General features: G+C 40.7%; 1 protein-coding gene across 8 annotated transcripts in view; it reads right to left on the bottom strand.

Annotated features, from left to right (window-relative positions):
* The window catches only part of atrx (ATRX chromatin remodeler), a 246827-nt gene that overhangs the window by 129755 nt on the left and 99115 nt on the right, over positions 1-17957 (bottom strand). For all 8 annotated transcript variants that reach the window (XM_033030134.1, XM_033030129.1, XM_033030127.1 and 5 more), the window contains 5 exons: positions 15516-15652; positions 10830-11015; positions 10510-10621; positions 9033-9129; positions 2677-2874 (listed from right to left, as the gene is read on the bottom strand). In XM_033030134.1, the coding sequence (XP_032886025.1) occupies positions 2677-2874; positions 9033-9129; positions 10510-10621; positions 10830-11015; positions 15516-15652 (730 nt within the window). The remainder of the gene's footprint in view (positions 1-2676; positions 2875-9032; positions 9130-10509; positions 10622-10829; positions 11016-15515; positions 15653-17957) is intronic.

Raw genomic sequence — 17957 nt, 5'->3', positions numbered from 1 at the left:
GTATCATCTGCTCATTTAACTATGTTTTGACATGAACTACAAAATAACCAGAAACAAAATAAATGTGCACCACCTTTTCATCAAGAATACAAAAAAGGACAGAACTTGACAAAGGATTTCCTGGATTAAATACACTATTTTATTTATAGCCCATAGGACAATTACCTTAATATTTCTAAAATAGGTAATGCATACCTGCCAACATTTGAAAATGTTACTTTGAGTGCACGGGTTGCAAGCACCAGGGTGGGGTCCAGGGGCCCACCTTAGCGCCTGGAATTTAAGGGGTTAATTTTTTTAGTAGTGTGCCGATATCGCAATATATTCGGAGCTGCCAAGTTTTGTCAGAGCATTTCAATATTCTAAAACCTGAAAATCAGTATTTTGCTGAGGAAATCAGCATTTTTACGCGGCGCCATTTTGCTGAAATTTTCGGTCATACGTAAGAGTGCAAGAATGCATAACTTGTTTATTGTGTATTTGTAATACAGTTTATTGTGTATTATATGTCATAACTGCTTTCTTGCATTTGTCCAGAAAAGGCTGCAATCTCTCTCTCTCTCTCTCCCACTCCGCATCTCTGTCTCCCTCTCATCTCACTCCCTCTCTCACCTCGGCGTTCCTGGAATCATTTGGCGATTTGCAAAGACAACTGCATCTGCAGTTCCTTCCTATTGAAGAAGAACCCTGGCCTGAAACTGCTACAGGCCTGATATTGACCTCCAGAAAAAAAGTAGGAAGTATTGGCGGGGGGTCCAGGAGGTCGGTTAGTAATTCCCAAGCTTTCTGCTGGTAGTTTACATAACAGAAGCTTAGAATTTTTCTAACACACATCCAGTAAAATAACCCCCAAAAGATAAATATTTCATGAAATAAATGACTTCATACAGCTAAAAAAAATCTTTACAAAGAATGTTACCTGAAATGTCTTTGCCTAGCACTGTGTGCAAACAGCAGAGAAAAAGTGTTGGCTGCAGTCATCTTCTGCTTCAGTAAAGGAAGCTGGCCGGTGATTGGCTGCTATTACCCTCGGAGACTGCGTCTGATTGGCTGCCGAGTGACCAGCGCATTATGTGATTGGACACATTGCCCTTGGAGACAGTGGCTGATTGGACAGGAATTTTAAGAGAAGCTGGTCGGTGATTGGACGCAACCCCTTAGAGACAGAGGTTGATTGGCCGCCAAATAACCGGGCAACAAAAAATTGAGAAATAGGGAAACAAAAACAAAAAATCGTAATTCCAATGTAAATCGGAAGAATATCGAAGAAGAACCCTGTCCCGAAACAACTCCTAATCCATTCCCTCCACAGATGCCGCCTAGCCCAGAGTTCCTCCAGCAACAGCAAACCTAGTCAGGATCGAACCCTGGTCTCTGGTGCTGGAAGACAGCAACACTAACGTTGGGAACAACCAAGATCGGCCCGACCCCCTGCCCCATCAACATCCCACTCGCCAATGGAAAAGCACCATAAAGGCAAAATTGACCCAAGATCTCACTGCCCATAAAATGCAAGGACACAAATAGTCACACTGTACCTCCAAAAATTACAGCAGACCAAATCTACCAGCACCCCAAATTTCAAGACCTGGTTGACCATCCCCGCAAGCATTGATCCATCACGGTGCTTGGGGCCAAGAGGCCGGAACCTCTCCATCCCTGCCCCCTCAGCCCTCCCCCTCACCCCCCTTGTGATTGTCTGAAGGGTCTCGACCCGAAACACCACCCACTCCCTCTCCCCAGAACCGCCGCCCATCCCGCTGAACCACCCCACCCTGTGTCCACCTTCAACTCCAGAGCCAAACAAAAAACAGAGTGCTGGAGGAACTCAGTGGGCCAGGCGGCACCCGCGGAGGGAACGGACCAGGAGCCGCCCCGAGCAAGGGCTCCACCCCCAACAGGAAGGAACCGCAGATGCAGCCGTCCGCACAAAACGGCAAATGATTCCGGGAATGCTGAGGCGAGAGGGTGAGAGAGGGAGAGAGAGACTCGTTGTTACGATTATCTATGGTCGATTTTGCATTGTTAAATACGGAATTTAAAAAAATCAGTATTTAACAATGCAAAATCGTACATCCGTATTCTTAGCGCATTTCCATACAAAATACGGAAAATCCTTTTTTTCCCCCCTCACCATTTCATGCTTCCGATTTTCACATATTAACTTAAAAATCGGACTAGTTGGCAGGTATGGTAATGTGTAAACATTTACGGCTAGCCATCCATTTAATCTTTCTAAAAAAATGCACCTTGCACTATACAAACCACAAATTGCCACAATTCGTATGCTTCCCTTCATGGCAAATCCCTGGATGCATGGAAGCAAGAATTCAAAGACCTAATCTTATAAAGTTATCACTGATCAGCACCAAAAATGAGAAGGCAATCATTTTCAGGTTAGATACATGGGTAATTTAAATGTATGATGACGTATCCAATATGGGCAAAAAGATCTGTACTTGCATCCAGTCTGGGTTTGCTTGCTATCGTCAAATAGAAAATGCAACTGTAGAATGCATAAGAATACTTATAAACTCAAAATTAAGTTTTGAAATACATTACAAACAGTCTGAAAATAGATGAGGTACAAACATCTTAACTGGCAGGTTTCAGTTTATCTCAATTGTATGAGAATCCAATGGGTTACATCTAAACACGTAATCAATCATGCAATACCTCTCTCAACTTGTCCCTCTCCTTTTCTCTGTCAGCAATTCGTTTTCTTCTATCTTCCTCGATTTTTAAGGCATTTAGAGTTTCTGTTCGCAAATTGCCATCTTTCAAAATCTTCCTTATCTTCTTCCGACCTTTTCCAGGAGATGCTAAATCATCATCGCTCTGACTATCACTATTACTTCCACTCTCTGAGTTGCTCTGCAGAAGAAAAATGTTTGGTTTGATTTACATTCCAATTCTTACATTTATTGCAAACAGAAACACATACACACACAATTTGAACATAAACACCTTTACTAGATATTAGGAGATTTTGGCTTGCTCTCTTATTAATATTGTTCACCTTGGTGAATCGAGTCTTATTACAACATTAAAACATTCTTTAACAGAAAATAAAATCTAAAAATGATTCAAGCAAAACAAAAATTGACCCCACATGACTAAATACCTTGATAAAAAACATAAAATCCAAGGAGTATTTTGAAAAATAAGAGGGGGGTGGGTTAGGGAGAGAATTAGAGAGTAAGGTAAATCTAGGAAATAGTGGAGCAGTCACATTTAGAAGTGAGCAAATGTCCAGAGTTAGAGGAGGCTTTTGCAAACATAATCCAGCAATACCTCTGTTGAGTACTGAACTCGAGATTTTGGTGAATGTGGGAGATTAGCACGAGGGGAATATATATATTTTTTTAAATAAATAATTTAAGGAAGCATACATAATAAGATAAATTAACAACATAAATATATGTAAATGGTTATATTATAATAGTCATTATGGACTCATGGTTGCAGTGTGGCCAAGGAACAGAGCAGAATATCTAGTATATTTCAAATTTAGAAAGACAGGTAGAGAAGAAAAGGAGATAGGCTACCATTGTTAGTAAAAGGATAAGAATAATAATGAGAAAGGATATGAAGCAAGGATGCAGCAAAAGTTGAAGATGTCGGGAGAAGTTGTCTTATAAGACTCTAGAATGTATGGGGTGTCATGAAGCAGGAGAGAAAATACATACAACACTGTTCTTACAGTTATCATGAGTGATTCTGATCGAGATATAGACTGGCCAAATCAATTTAGCAATAGGACAATAGTCGATGAGCTCCGAGACAGAATTGAGGATTTTTTTGGACCAGCATTTTAATAAACCAACTGGAGTAAAAAGGTTATCCAAGAATGGGTACTGCAAAAAGAGAAGGGGTTAGTCAATAACTTTGTTGTGCAGGGTCCCTTGGGAAGAGTGAATAGAACATGATACAAATTGTATTAAATGTCGAAGTGAAATATTTTAATCTGAAACAAGAGTCTTGAATGTGACAAAGGAAACAACTGAAAAAGGCACAAAGTGCTGGAGTAACTCAGTGGGTCAGGCAGCATCTCTGGAGTACAAGGTGCTGGAGTAACAATTGAATGTATCTGTGGTAGATTGGGGGAACTGGCTAACAATAGTGGTAGAGGGCTGTATTAGGTCAAAAGAAGATCTGAAATTGCCAGATATAAAGTTGCCAGAAAAAGAGTAAGCCTGAGGGTTGGAGGCAGTTCATAATTCAGCAAAAAGAACAGGACCAAGAGATTAAGACACCCTAAAATGGAGTATGGCAGTAAACTTGCAACATACATAAAATTAGATTGTAAACACTTCTAATAAAATCAGAAAGAAAAATAATTATTCAAGTCAGAAACTAAAGAATTTATAATGATGAACAAAGAAAGGATAATTAAACATCAACGGTTCCGATTTTGGAAAGGAATACAAATATCTTCCCAAAGATTTGGAAGCTAGAATTAAAAGAAAAGGAACTAATATATCCACAGGTTTTAATGTAAAAAGATGCACTGAAGAGATTAATGGGACTGGGAGTTGATAATTCCCCTTGGCCTTGATAATCTGCATCACAGAATACAAAATATTTAATCATACAAATGGTGAATGCATTTACAGTCATCCAAAATTCTATAGATTATGAAGCAGGTTATAGATTATGACGTTGAGGACCAGAGGACATAGGTTTAAGGTGAAAAAATGTAATAGGAATCTGAGGTGTAAAGGACCTGTCCCACTTGATTTTTTGGCGACTGTCAGCAACATTGACTGACGTATCAGGTCACCGAAATTGTTGCGGCGTGATGACATATTGTAGCATTGTTACAAAACCTATCATCATGCAGCTACAAATCTGCCACTGCCGGTGCGTGCGATTCTGGAGGCTTTGGGGGGGGGGGGGGGGATATTAATATGCAGGTTTGTATTGGTAATCAGAGAGCGATTTCCTCGGGCTGCATGCTGATGACGAAAAATCGTTCGCGCTTCCGTTTGCGGGTTTAAAAATAAAAAATTGCTGCACCATTGCGTCACTGGATTGAACTTAAACGCGACTAAAAAAAGCCTTCAACGCCTTCAACATCACGGATCGCAATATCAGGACAAATCAAAAGGTATGTCGTTTATTTAACATATTACTTTGCTTTTTGGTGTGACTTTATTTTAATCTTATGATGCGAAAATGTTATTTAGGCCGTGTCTTGCCTGCCGATATGGGCTTAACATTTACGGCAACGGCATCATTCCAATCGATCACATTCCAGAAACATCCACTCTCAAGATAATCAAATTCTTTTTTTTTGGACAATCATGTCATAAGAGCATCTAAATCATCTATATTTTGTGTTGTGGTCTATCCATGATCAATATTATCACACTAAATATCCACAGTACAGTTTTAGTCAGATGTATTGGAAACACAAGAGGCAGGAAACATGTTCCCGATGTTGGGGGAGACCAGAATCAGGGGCCACAGTTTAAGAATAAGGAGTAAGCCATTTAGAACGGAGACGAGGAAACACTTTTTCTCACAGAGAGTGGTGTGTCTGTGGAATTCTCTGCCTCAGAGGGCAGTGGAGGCAGGTTCTCTGGATGTTTTCAAGAGAGAGCTAGCTAGGACTTAAAAATAGCGGAGTCAGGGGATATGGGGAGAAGGCAGGAACGAGGTACTGATTGGGGATAATCAGCTATGATCACATTGAATGGCAGTGCTGGCTCGAAGGGCCGAATGCACCTATTGCCTATTGTCTATTGTTCCCGATGTTGGGGGAGACCAGAACCAGGGGCCACAGTTTAAGAGTAAGGAGTAAGCCATTTAGAACGGAGACGAGGAAACACTTTTTCTCAGAGAGTGGTGTGTCTGTGGAATTCTCTGCCTCAGAGGGCAGTGGAGGCAGGTTCTCTGGATGTTTTCAAGAGAGAGCTAGCTAAGACTTAAAAATAGCGGAGTCAGGGGATATGGGGAGAAGGCAGGAACGAGGTACTGATTGGGGATAATCAGCTATGATCACATTGAATGGCGGTGCTGGCTTGAAGGGCCGAATGGCCTACTCCTGCACCTATTGTCTATTATTGTGCAAAAAATAATTATTTTGATTATCTTGAGAGTGGATGTTTCTGGATTAATTTATGGGAATTAAACATTAAATTCCTTCAATTTGGCATATAAATTCACGACAAAGTGAGATTTAAAAATCATGTTATATTGTGAACGCGTGTGAATGGGATCTGTTTGCTATTTGTTGTTTGGGTACTTAGGCTATTAAAAAAAGTTGGCCTTTACTTAAGAAAAGGATAAATGTTTAGATCTAGTAATTGAATTTAGATGAATTTAATTGATTAGATGAATTTAATTGATTTGATGAAACTGATGAATATGAATTTTTTGTTGGGTATTTACTAATTGTTTTAGCGTATAACGTTATCATTTCTACCTTTTTTTCTAAAACTGCAAATAATAACTTGTTTCTGTTAATGCTGTTCAGTGTTTTTTTTTAAATTTACATTTTAAACAGATGTCTCCGAAGAAGAAATGCAAAATTGTCAATCCAAATGCCCAGCAAAAGAGACTGATTTAGACAGCATTCGCAGAGATTATCCGAATTGGGACTACTACAAATGTGATGATCTACAGGACATTCTTAATGGGAAAGTAGTGGGAAGAAAGGTATGTCATGTGCTGTTTGAAGAGCAAAAACCTGTAGTTTACAATGTCAAAGTTGAGGAAAAACAAGGTGCACAGAATTGCTTATTGGTTACAATCTGAGAAGTAATAATAATAATAATAATAATAAATACTTTATTGATCCCCTCAGGGAAGTTCAGATGTCCAGAAGCCCCCAACCAACAAACCCACAGATTCAAAACGAACGCAGACAGAAAATACATAGAATACAATGTGGACACTACCTGAGAGCAATAAATACTTAAAAAGACCAATAATTAACAATTAAAAATTGCAAAATGCATCCCCCTACAGCCTATAAAATCTAATGGCTGCAAGTATGATGATGCTACTGATTATGATATGCCAATGTACCAGCTAGCAACAGATCTCTCCATAAAGACTTGGTCTATTGCTAGAAATTGTAATTTATTTACCTATCTGTTACGAACTTACAGCATATAATACAATAATATTAAAGTTCTGATTTTGAGAATATCACATTTTTGAATTTTCAAGGCAGTCTGGGTGTTTATTACTATTTCCGTCACAACGGTCAATTTTGTAATTAGCTACAATTAGGTAAATAAGTAATTATAAGCTTTAATATCAGGTCATTCAAGTAACATGTTTCATATTTGTTTCAGAATGCTTCAATCTCTAATAACTGAAATTTTCATCCAGTTCTCTTAATTTTTAAGAAAGTTATGGGCTTTTGACTGTCCTCGATCACAGCTTTTGTGTTAAGTCAATGGAAAAGCAATAGTGAACAAGATGCTAATTTCCAAGTATGAAAATGGCCATACATTTTTTAATACTGAAGATATGAAAGTGAATTAAGTATCAAATTAAAGTTCTTTTTATGCTTTATCTGATGGGATAAATTACAGGCTTGATTTTTTAAATCTCAAAATTTTGTAACATTGCTACGTATTGACGTGCGGTGTTTCCTCAGGTGTCGCAACATTATTTTTGTCGCCACTGGATTTTGAAATGTTCAAAATCTTTCGGCGACCTGATACGTCAGTCAATGACGCTGGCAGTCGCCGAAAAAAAATCTCCAAGTGGGACAGGCCCTTAACTTTTTCACACAAAGGGCGGTTGATTCAGATTCAAGATTCAACTTTAATTGTCATTGTCAGTGTACAGTACAGAGACAACAAAATGCAGTTAGCATCTCCCTGGAAGAGCGACATAGAATATGATTTCAATAAATAAATCTATTTACATGCATACAGTCATAGTCTTTTTCCTGTGGGAGGAGTGTCCGGGTAGGGGGGGGGTGATTGGCAGTCACCGAGGTACATTGTTGAGTAGTGTGACAGCCGCAGGGAAGAAGCTGTTCCTGGACCTGCTGGTCCGGCAACGGAGAGACCTGTAGCGCCTCCCGGATGGTAGGAGGGTAAACAGTCCATGGTTGGGGTGAGAGCAGTCCTTGGCGATGCTGAGCGCCCTTCGCAGACAACGTTTGCTTTGGACAGACTCAATGGAGGGGAGCGAGGAACCGGTGATGCGTTGGGCAATTTTCACCACCCTCTGCAGCGCTTTCCGGTCGGAGACAGAGCAGTTGCCATACCATACTGTGATACAGTTGGTAAGGATGCTCTCGATGGTGCAGCGGTAGAAGTATGGAACAAGCTGCCAGAGGAGGTAGTTGAGGCAGGAACTAAAACAGTTAAGAAACAGTTAGACAGGTACATGGATAGGACATATTTGGAGGGTTGTGGGCAGGTGGGACTAGTAGGCAAATTGGGCTGAAGTGCCAGTATCCACGCTGTATCACTATGAGTTCCTGCAGATTCACGGATGACAATATAAACCCACCATTAAAAAAAGATAGATAAAATAGGGATCAGTTAGTCAAATATCAGTAAAAGGTAAAATAGTCGATAACATGAGAGTTCGAACATATCATCAGGATTTGGCAAAATCAATGTGAATGTATGAAAGGGAAACCGATCAATGAACTAGGATGAAGCTAGTAGAACTGACGAGAAAATCAGTGCTTGTGATGGATTTGGATTTTTTAATTAAAATTCCATGTAAAAAGGTAGCGTGCACAATTAAAGCACATTGGATTGGGGTAATATACTGACAGGATTGAAGTGATTGTAATATAGCACATGTAATAGCTATTTTAGATCAAACTGTGTCTTCCCTTGGAGTACTGAAAGAATGAGTGTTTGAGCCCAGTCAATCATCATATCGATAATTTGAATGTGATATCAGACCAGCTTGGATGGGGCATCTTGGTCAGCATGGATGAATTGAATCCGCAAGGACCGTTTCCATGCGGTATGATTCGGCAACACTGACAACCAGCCCAGCACAACTCATTTCTTTTGATTCACAAATAGGATCCATAAAATCACCTTTTCACTTGATGAGTTTTCCTGAACTTTAATTCGCCTTCTTTTCTTTTTCTGCAAATAGCTGCGATGGCTTTCCTCTGCCTCTTTTTTAGATGCTCTGAAAAATAATGCAAATTAATGCATTTAACTTTGGTCAAGGCTCCAGCTTTAACAATCTTACTTTTTTTTCTATACAAAAAACTCCAAACATTTCTCATGGCAAACCTAAATAAGAATTCAGTAGTTCAGCAGGAGTTAAAGAAATTTAAAAATAGGATGATAGACAGGTAAAACATTCAACCTGAAGTTAAGGCTCAAAAAGGTACAACATTGTAAAGCACAAGTTTTTCTTCACAGTTAGCATACATAAAAGGTCAGGTTCAAAAAACCTCAGATGTTCTAAATGTCGTCCTTTAAGCTGTCATGGGCCAGAATTTCCTACAGGTTGATCAGTTTTTAATATTTTTTCCCCAATGACCATGTGAGAACATCCTCCAATTGTTTCCCGATGACAATCTCACACTGTGAGGGAGGTTTGAGTAGAGTACTTGCTTTTGGATACTAATGTGATTATACCAATGATAGGGCCGACCAACTGGAGCCAGCTTGATGAAATTTGGGTATGCTGGTGTGGGACAGGGTAATTTATCCCCAGCTGACTTTTGCTTCAAGGTGTCAGCTGTCCATGCGCTGTGGCAAGTAATAGAGGGTGAAATAACCGCTGTCTGATAGATGCTGAAGTTTGTACTGGTTTGAGATCTTGATCAATAATTCTTTTCCTCAGAGAGCTAGGGACATTTTGGCAATCTTTATCAATAATATCAGCTTTTGCTGAAATGATTCTTTTGAAACACAGAATGTGATCTTCATTTTCCAAGATCTTGTCTTGGACTTTGTTTGTCGGGGAGGGTGGAAAGTAGCTGGGCAAGGTGACATAGGAACTTGATTTTCCCAGTGGTTGGGAAAAGACCCATTCTTTCAGATAATTCAGGGGACAAGCTGTTGATGACTTGGAACTAAATAAGTGCATGCACAAGTAATATAGGCATATTGCGCCTTGATGAACAGAGGCAGTTCTGGAATGGAAATTGCCTTAGTTGAACAGATTTATACAGGTCCTGTAAGTTAACCATGCCAGTCGGAGGTTTAATGGAAGAAAGATACAATATCGTGGCAAGATGAGTCAAAGCAACCTTGTTGACTCCATCTGCATTTGGATGAGCTCAGTGGGGAACCCAATGATTCAAATCATGGTTTGCATTCCATCAGGTAGCGGATGAACAGCCTTAGTTTAATTGTCATTTGTTTAATTGTTTGACTAAAGTAAAAAACGAAGAATCAAATTTAAGATTATATAACTTGTATGATAATTGAAACACTATGACGTAATTACCCAAAGGAAAATAAAGGATGCTTCTGTACGATTCATTGAAGGATCAACAAATATTATTTTTTGCTTGTGCAAATAGGTTCATTTTATTTTTTAAATGTCATATACCTTGTCCTTGGACGTTTCTGTTTATCATCAGAATCACTTTCCTCTTCACTAGATTGAGATTCAGAGAAGTCAGAGTCACTCTCCTGTTCGGTAGTTTCTTCGTTACTACTTACTGAAATTAAAATTGAATGAGATAGTAAAAATTACCTCCAGCAACAATATGTGGAGATCCCCATGTAGAATCTGGTGTGTGCAATTCCAAAATCAAATCAGAGACAGTACTTGAATGCATTAGTATAATGCCTTCAAAGACACCAACCAAAGCAACACAATGACCACCAACGTTTCTATTCTGTACAAAATGCGAGCCATCTACATACCTTTCCTTCTGCTCTTGCGTGTGCCTTCCTTTGTTCCATCTTTGACTTTCGCTCCTTTTTCATTTCCAGATTCACCATCACTCATTGTGAGTTTATGCCTCAAAAGTCGATGCCTGTAACGTGGCTTCTTTGTCATTTCAAACTCAGAGTCTGAACCAGAGTCGTCTTCAGCTTCCTCGTCTTCATCTAGTTCAATAAAGGAACGATTGAACATTAGATTTTACAAGAAAGCAACAATTTTGGTCTACATTATTAATTTCAGTTTTAGCCTCATGTATTACACGTTGTAATCTATATACATATAATCTATCTATATCTATCTATCTATATAATATTAAAACTCTGTGGCTGCTGGCTGGCTGTGTTTCTGCCTGACTTGTGGTTGCCAGCCTGTGGGTGCCAGCCTTTGATTCATTGCTACGCCAACACCAGACCCACAAACGCCCAGAATTTTTCCATTTCGGTAGAGATTTCACTTTTCATGCCAAGTATCCACTCCTGATTAAATTTTGTCGTGTTTATGTACACATTTTTAATAAAATCCTCCTCCCCCCCCCCCACCCCCACACACTAATTTTGTCGCCTCCTGCTGGCCATAACGGCTGCTGGCGCCCGCATCTCGCCTCAAAGACGCCATTTAAAAACAGCCGCACTGCTGAGTCCTGAACGACTTGAGTTGGAGGACCACGTCTCCCGTGGGGGCTACGGGTAGGGAACGGCTGCGTTGGGGGAGCAGACCCAACGGGTCTGCACTTGGTCTAGTATACATATAAAAGTCTCATCTTGTATGTGTGTATAAATGCGTGTGTACGTATACGTATGTGTGCATGCATGTGTGCGCGTGTTTCTGTATGCCCGCCCGCTGCCTCGCTCAGGTCTGCGCCCGCCACCTCTGCAATGTACCGACTGCACCATCATCGCACCGCCCCCCAGCCCCTTCCCCTCTGGTCCCATTCGCTGACTCCTTCCCCCCTCCCCTGTGATACCCCCTCAGCTCTTCCCCATCTTTCCTCCGTTCTCTCCCCACTCGCATTCATCCTCCTCCCCCCAAACCCCCACCCGCCCACGCACACACATCCCCACACACACCCCCGCCCCCGCCCAGCAATTTACATTTTGAAGGAAATTCAATTCTTGTTTCAATTCTCAAATAAAGAAATGCTAAGAAAATTAAATTGAACTTGAAAGGGCAACAAAATACAGTGTTGTGATATCAGAATTGTACAGTAGCGTAAGGATGCTGGTTTGGAAACACAATATACTACAGAGGCTGGAATCCAGAGCAAAATACAAACTGCTGGAAGAACTCAGGAAGATCAGACCGCCAACATTTCTGATCAAGACCCTTCTTCAGGCTGATGGTTTCCTCTTCTGCAGGGAGCGAGTCGAACATGAACACATTCTTGGGCCAAATGGCTTATTTTAGTTGCATGAACAAGGTAGGTTAACCTGCCAGCTTTACATGACAACAAAATGTTGCTTATTCATTTCAAATTCTAATGTTCTTTCTAAATGTCAATGGTAAATTTTAATTTGAAAGCTCAAAGCTTAATTTGGTGTTAATCTAGCCTTAAAAATGTAAAGATTAAATAAGAGCCCTAAGACACATGTCATTTTAGAGCATTAAAAATACCATTGAAATGTGAACAATGTTTTTCAGTCAAAATACCCTACTATTTTTTAACACCTCCAACTCAGCAAATTGTAAGCCTACACGCCATTCCAGAAGCATCTAATTTAGAAAGATGCTTCAAAGCAGTGCTCAGGAATTGTTCCTCTCAAAATGGGGGTTCCACCAATCCACGAGCATTTGTAGATGGTCTCATGGAACTGTTCAAATGAGAATTTGACCTGGGCCAAAAATAACCTTTATTCAGTAATCGCAAAGACAGATTGCCTAACCATTTACCTCAATGCATTTTGTGGCACTTGTTATGCAAAGAATTAGATCCCTGGTTTGTCAACGAACAATTTTTACAATTGAAAGGTTGCAAGGCATTTTTTGGAATTCTTGAAAGGCACTCTAGAAATATTGCAAATGTTGTCTGCAAATAATTACAGCATAAAAAACCCATTCCTGGAGTACATGTAATAATAATAATAATAATGGATGGGATTTATATAGCGCCTTTCTAATACTCAAGGCGCTTTACATCGCATTATTCATTCACTCCTCAGTCACACTCGGTGGTGGTAAGCTACTTCTGTAGCCACAGCTGCCCTGGGGCAGACTGACGGAAGCGTGGCTGCCATTCTGCACCTACGGCCCCTCCGACCATCACCAATCACTCACACACATTCACACACAGGCAAAGGTGGGTGAAGTGTCTTGCCCAAGGACACAACGACAGCATGCACTCCAAGCGGGATTCGAACCGGCTACCTTCCGGTTGCCAGCCGAACACTTAGCCCATTGCGTCATCTGTCGTCCCAAGATGCAACTCAAATATATCCTGTTGAAATAATGTGAACCATTAGAACCTGTTTATTTGCTTTCCTCTTGATAAATTATATCTTGCATAAAAGGTCACATAATTGTCTATGCACATATATATTTATGAAATAAGTATTCAGATTTGGTCAGCCTACTATAAGGAAGAAGCTGAAAAGAGAACAGGAAGGATATATAAAAATCCTACCAGAACTCCAAGGAGGAATTTTATTCCTTGGAGTATAGCAGGCTGAGGGGGGGATATTCTAAAGGTGTATAAAATCACGATCATCTCTACTTCAGCACTATTGATGCAGAGTGAAATGTATTATCCACCCATTTCCTAAATTCCAAGAACTAGAAGACATAGGTTTAAGATGAGAAAGGAACAATTATTCTACCCAGAAGATGGTACATACAATGCCGTCCATAATGTTTGGGACAAAGACCCATCATTTATTTATTTGCCTTAGTACTCCACAATTTGAGATTTGTAATAGAAAAAGAAAATCACAATGCACATTTATTAAAAGCCATTTTTACACATTTTGGTTTCATCATGTAGAAATTACAGCTGAGTTTATACATAGTCTCCCCCATTTCAGGGCACCAAATGTTTGGGACACATGGCTTCATAGGTGTTTATAATTGCTCAGGTGTGTTTAATTGCCTCCTTAATGCATGTAAAAGAGAGCTCTCCGCACCTAGTCTTTCCTCCAGTCTTTCCATCACCTTTGGAAACTTTTATTGCTGTTTATTAACATGAGGTCCAAAGTTGTGCCAATGAAAGTCAAAGAAGCCATTATGTGACTGAGAAACAAGAATAAAACTGTTAGAGACATCAGCCACACCGTAGGCTTGCAAAATCAACTGTTTGGAATATTATTAAGAAGAGAGCACTGGTGAGCTTACTATTCGCAATGGGACTGGCAAGCCAAGGAAGACCTCCACAGCTGAAGACAGAAGAATTATTTCTATAATAAAAATCCCCAAACACCTGTCCGACAGATCAGAAACACTCTTCAGGAGTCAGGTGTGGATTTGTCAATGATCACTTTCCACAGAAGACTTCATGAACAGAAATACAGAGGCTACACTGCAAGGTACAAACCACTGGTTAGTCACAAAAATAAGATGACCAGGTTAGTTTGCCAAGAAGTACTGAAAATAGCAACCACATTTCTAGAAAAAGGTCTTGTGGACAGATGAGATTAACATATCAGAGTGATGGCAAGAGCAAAGTATGGAGTAGTGAAGGAACTGCCCAAGAACCAAAGCATACCACCTCATCTGTGAAACGTGATGATGGGGGTGTTATGGCCTGGGCATGTATGGCTGCTGAAGGTACTGGCTCACTTATCTTCATTGATGATACAACTGCTGATGGTAGTAGCATAATGAATTCTGAACACATCCTATCTGCTCAAGTTCAAACAAATGCCTCAAAACTCATTGGCCAGCAGTTCATTCTACAGCAAGACAATGATCTCAAACATACTACTAAAGCAACAAGAGTTTTTCAAAGCTAATAAAATGTTCAATTATTGCGTGGCCAAGTCAATCAACTGATCTGAACCCAATTGAGCATGCCTTTCATATGCTGAAGAGAAAACTGAAGGGCACTAGCCCCCAAAACAAGCATGCTAAAGATGGCTGCAGGCCTGGCAGAGCATAACCAGAGAAGACAGCCAGCAACTGGTGATGTCCATGAATCGCAGACTTCAAGCAAACATTGCATGCAAAGGAGATGCAACAAAATACTATACATGACATTCCTGTGACCCAAACATTGTGGTGCCCTGAAATGGAAGGACTATGTATAAACACTGCTGTAATTTCTACATGGTGAAACCAAAATGTATAAAAATGGCCTTTATTAAAATCTGACAATGTGCACTATAACCACGTGTGATTTTTACAATTACAAATCTCAAATTGTGCATTACATAGGCAAATAAATCAATGATCTTTGTCCCAAACATTATGGAGAGCACTGTACATGGAATGAGCTACCAAAGGAAATGGTAGAGGTGGGTACAATAACAACATTTAGAAGTCATTGGGAAGGGTAAATGGACAGGAAAGTTTTAGAGCAATATACAAGTCATATACAGGCAAATAGGACTAACTTGGATGGACTTCTTGGTGCAGGGACGAGTTGGGCCAAAGGACTGTGTCCATGCAGTATGATTGTATGTCTATAATACATGTAGGATAGAGTAAATACTTATCACACTCTTAGATAACTTCCTCACCATTTTCTTCTTCATCTTCTTGTTCATTTCTCTGGCCAGATTTCTTCTTTTCATCTTCAGATTCCTCGTCTGAAGATTTATCATTGTTGGATGATAGATTTGCACTTATTTCCGCTAACAGCATTTTCTTGGCAATTCTACCAAAAGAGAGAAAAGTTGAAGATATCAAATTGAAATGTAAGTGAATAATAGTGTCATTCAAGTAGTTCAATGTAACTAGGTTTCAGTTATCAGTTCAATGTAACCAGGTTTTTTTCGCCAATTATTCCAGTTAATTTTAATAAATTTAAAGTTTTGCATAAACGCTAACCAGGAAGATTATTCAGTCATCAAAATTTCACTTTTACCCACTTCCTGTATACATCTTAAGAGTTTGTGAAATAGGCAGGTAGAATCTGTATCTATACACTGTAAATGGCTCGATTGTAATCATATATGGGCTTTCCGCTGACTGGTTAGCACGCAACAAAAACTTTTCACTGTACCTCAGCACACGTGACAATAATCTAAACTAAACTAAAATCAAAATCAAATGATTACATTGGACATCAATTCGAAATAAGTTAATTTAAGAAAAATTAACTTGGTTCCAAAGTGCTGGAGTAACTCAACAGGTCAGGCAGCATCTCTGGATAACAGGAGAAATAATAGTGAATAGTGAGACACTGATCTGTGTTGTAGAGGGACTACAAACTACTACATTGTTTCCTAAAAGTGGCGGAAAAAAGACATGCTAGCCTTCATCAGTCAAGGCATTGAGTACAGAAGTCAGGATGTTACGTTGCAGTTGATACATTGGTTAGGTCGTTCTTGGGAGTATTCAAATTTGGTCACCCTGCTATAAAGAAGAAGCCAAATAGAGGAAAGATATACGAAGATGCTGCCAGAACTCCAAGGAGAGGTTGGGCAGGTTGGAACTTTATTTCTTGCAGTATAGGAGGCTGAGGGGTGATATTCTAAATGTGTATAAAATCTTGATCATCTCTATTTTAGCACTATTAATGCACGATAGGTGATGTTTTGGGTCAGGACTCTTGTTCAGACAGAAGAGGGGATAGGGCGAAAGAAAGCTGGGAGAGAGGAGAGACAGGTCTAAGTGTGGCAGGTAACAGGAGAGGAGGGGATTTGATAGTCAGATGGTTGGAACAAAGGCCAGATGTTAAAACAGAAGCTGTGAGAGTCGCGAATTGTGAACCAAGAGGAAAGAATATGCATGGAGGGGGAGGGGACAGGCGAGGTGGGGGGGGGGGGGGGGGGGGGGGTTATAGCAGTTACCTAAAATTGGAGAATTCAATGTTCATACTGTTTGGTTGTTAGCTTGGTCCAGCCTCTCCTCTCCGTAGCTGTCTCAACTCCCCCCCCCCCCCCCCCCCCCCCCCCCCCCCATCACAATCAGTATAAAAAAGGCCCCCCACCTAAAATAAAACACCTATCCATGCTCTCCAGAGACGGACCTGATGATTTACTAGAGCATTTTGAATCCTTTTTTGTAAATCAACCATCTGCAGTTCCATGTTTCAATACCAAACTGTTTAAGAAAGAACTGCAGATGCTGGAAAAATCGAAGGTGGACAAAAATGCTGGAGAAACTCAGTGGGTGAGGCAGCATCTATGAAGCGAAGGAATAGGTGACGTTTCGGGTCGAGACCCTTCTTCAGACTGATGTGGAGGCGGGGCGGGAAGAAAAAAAGGAAGTTGCGGAGACAGTAGGCTGTGGGAGAGCTGGGAAGGGGAGGGGAAGGAGGGAGAAAGCAAGGAATACCTGAAATTGGAGAAGTCAATGTTCATACCGCTGGGGTGTAAACTGCCCAAGCAAAATATGAGGTGCTGCTCCTCCAATTTGCGGTGGGACTTACTCTGGCCATGGAGGAGGCCCAGGACAGAAAGGTCGGATTCAGAAAGGGAGGGGGAGTTGAAGTGCTGGGACCGGGAGATCAGGTTGGTTATTGCGAACCGTGCGGAGGTGTTGGGCGAAGCAATCGTCAAGCCTACGCTTGGTCTCACTGATGTAGATCAGCTGACACCTAGAGCAGCGGATGCAATAGATAAGGTTGGAGGAGTTGCAGGTGAACCTCTGCCTCACCTGGAAAGACTGCTTGGGTCCTTGGATGGAGTCAAATGGGGAGGTAAAGCGACAAGTGTAGCATTTCCTGCGGTTGCAAGGGAAAGTACCAGGGGAGGGAGTGGTTTGGGTGAGAAGGGATGATCAGGGAGTTAAGGAGGGAGCGGTCTCTGCGAAAAGCCGAAAAGGGAGGAGATGGGAAGATGTGGCCAGTAGTGGGATCCCGTTGAGGCAGAAATGTTGGAGGATTATCCGTTGTATGTGAAGGCTGGTGGGGTGGAAGGTTAGAGGACAAGGGGTACTCTGTCCTTGTTACGAGTGCGGGGATGGGGACTGAGAGCGCAGCTACGGATTATATAAAGGAGACCCTGATGAGCGCC

The sequence above is a fragment of the Amblyraja radiata genome, chromosome 12, assembly GCF_010909765.2.
Source record: "Amblyraja radiata isolate CabotCenter1 chromosome 12, sAmbRad1.1.pri, whole genome shotgun sequence".
Classification (NCBI taxonomy): domain Eukaryota; kingdom Metazoa; phylum Chordata; class Chondrichthyes; order Rajiformes; family Rajidae; genus Amblyraja; species Amblyraja radiata.
Note: the sequence above shows the minus strand (reverse complement) of the source record. Positions and strands in the feature narration are given on the sequence as shown.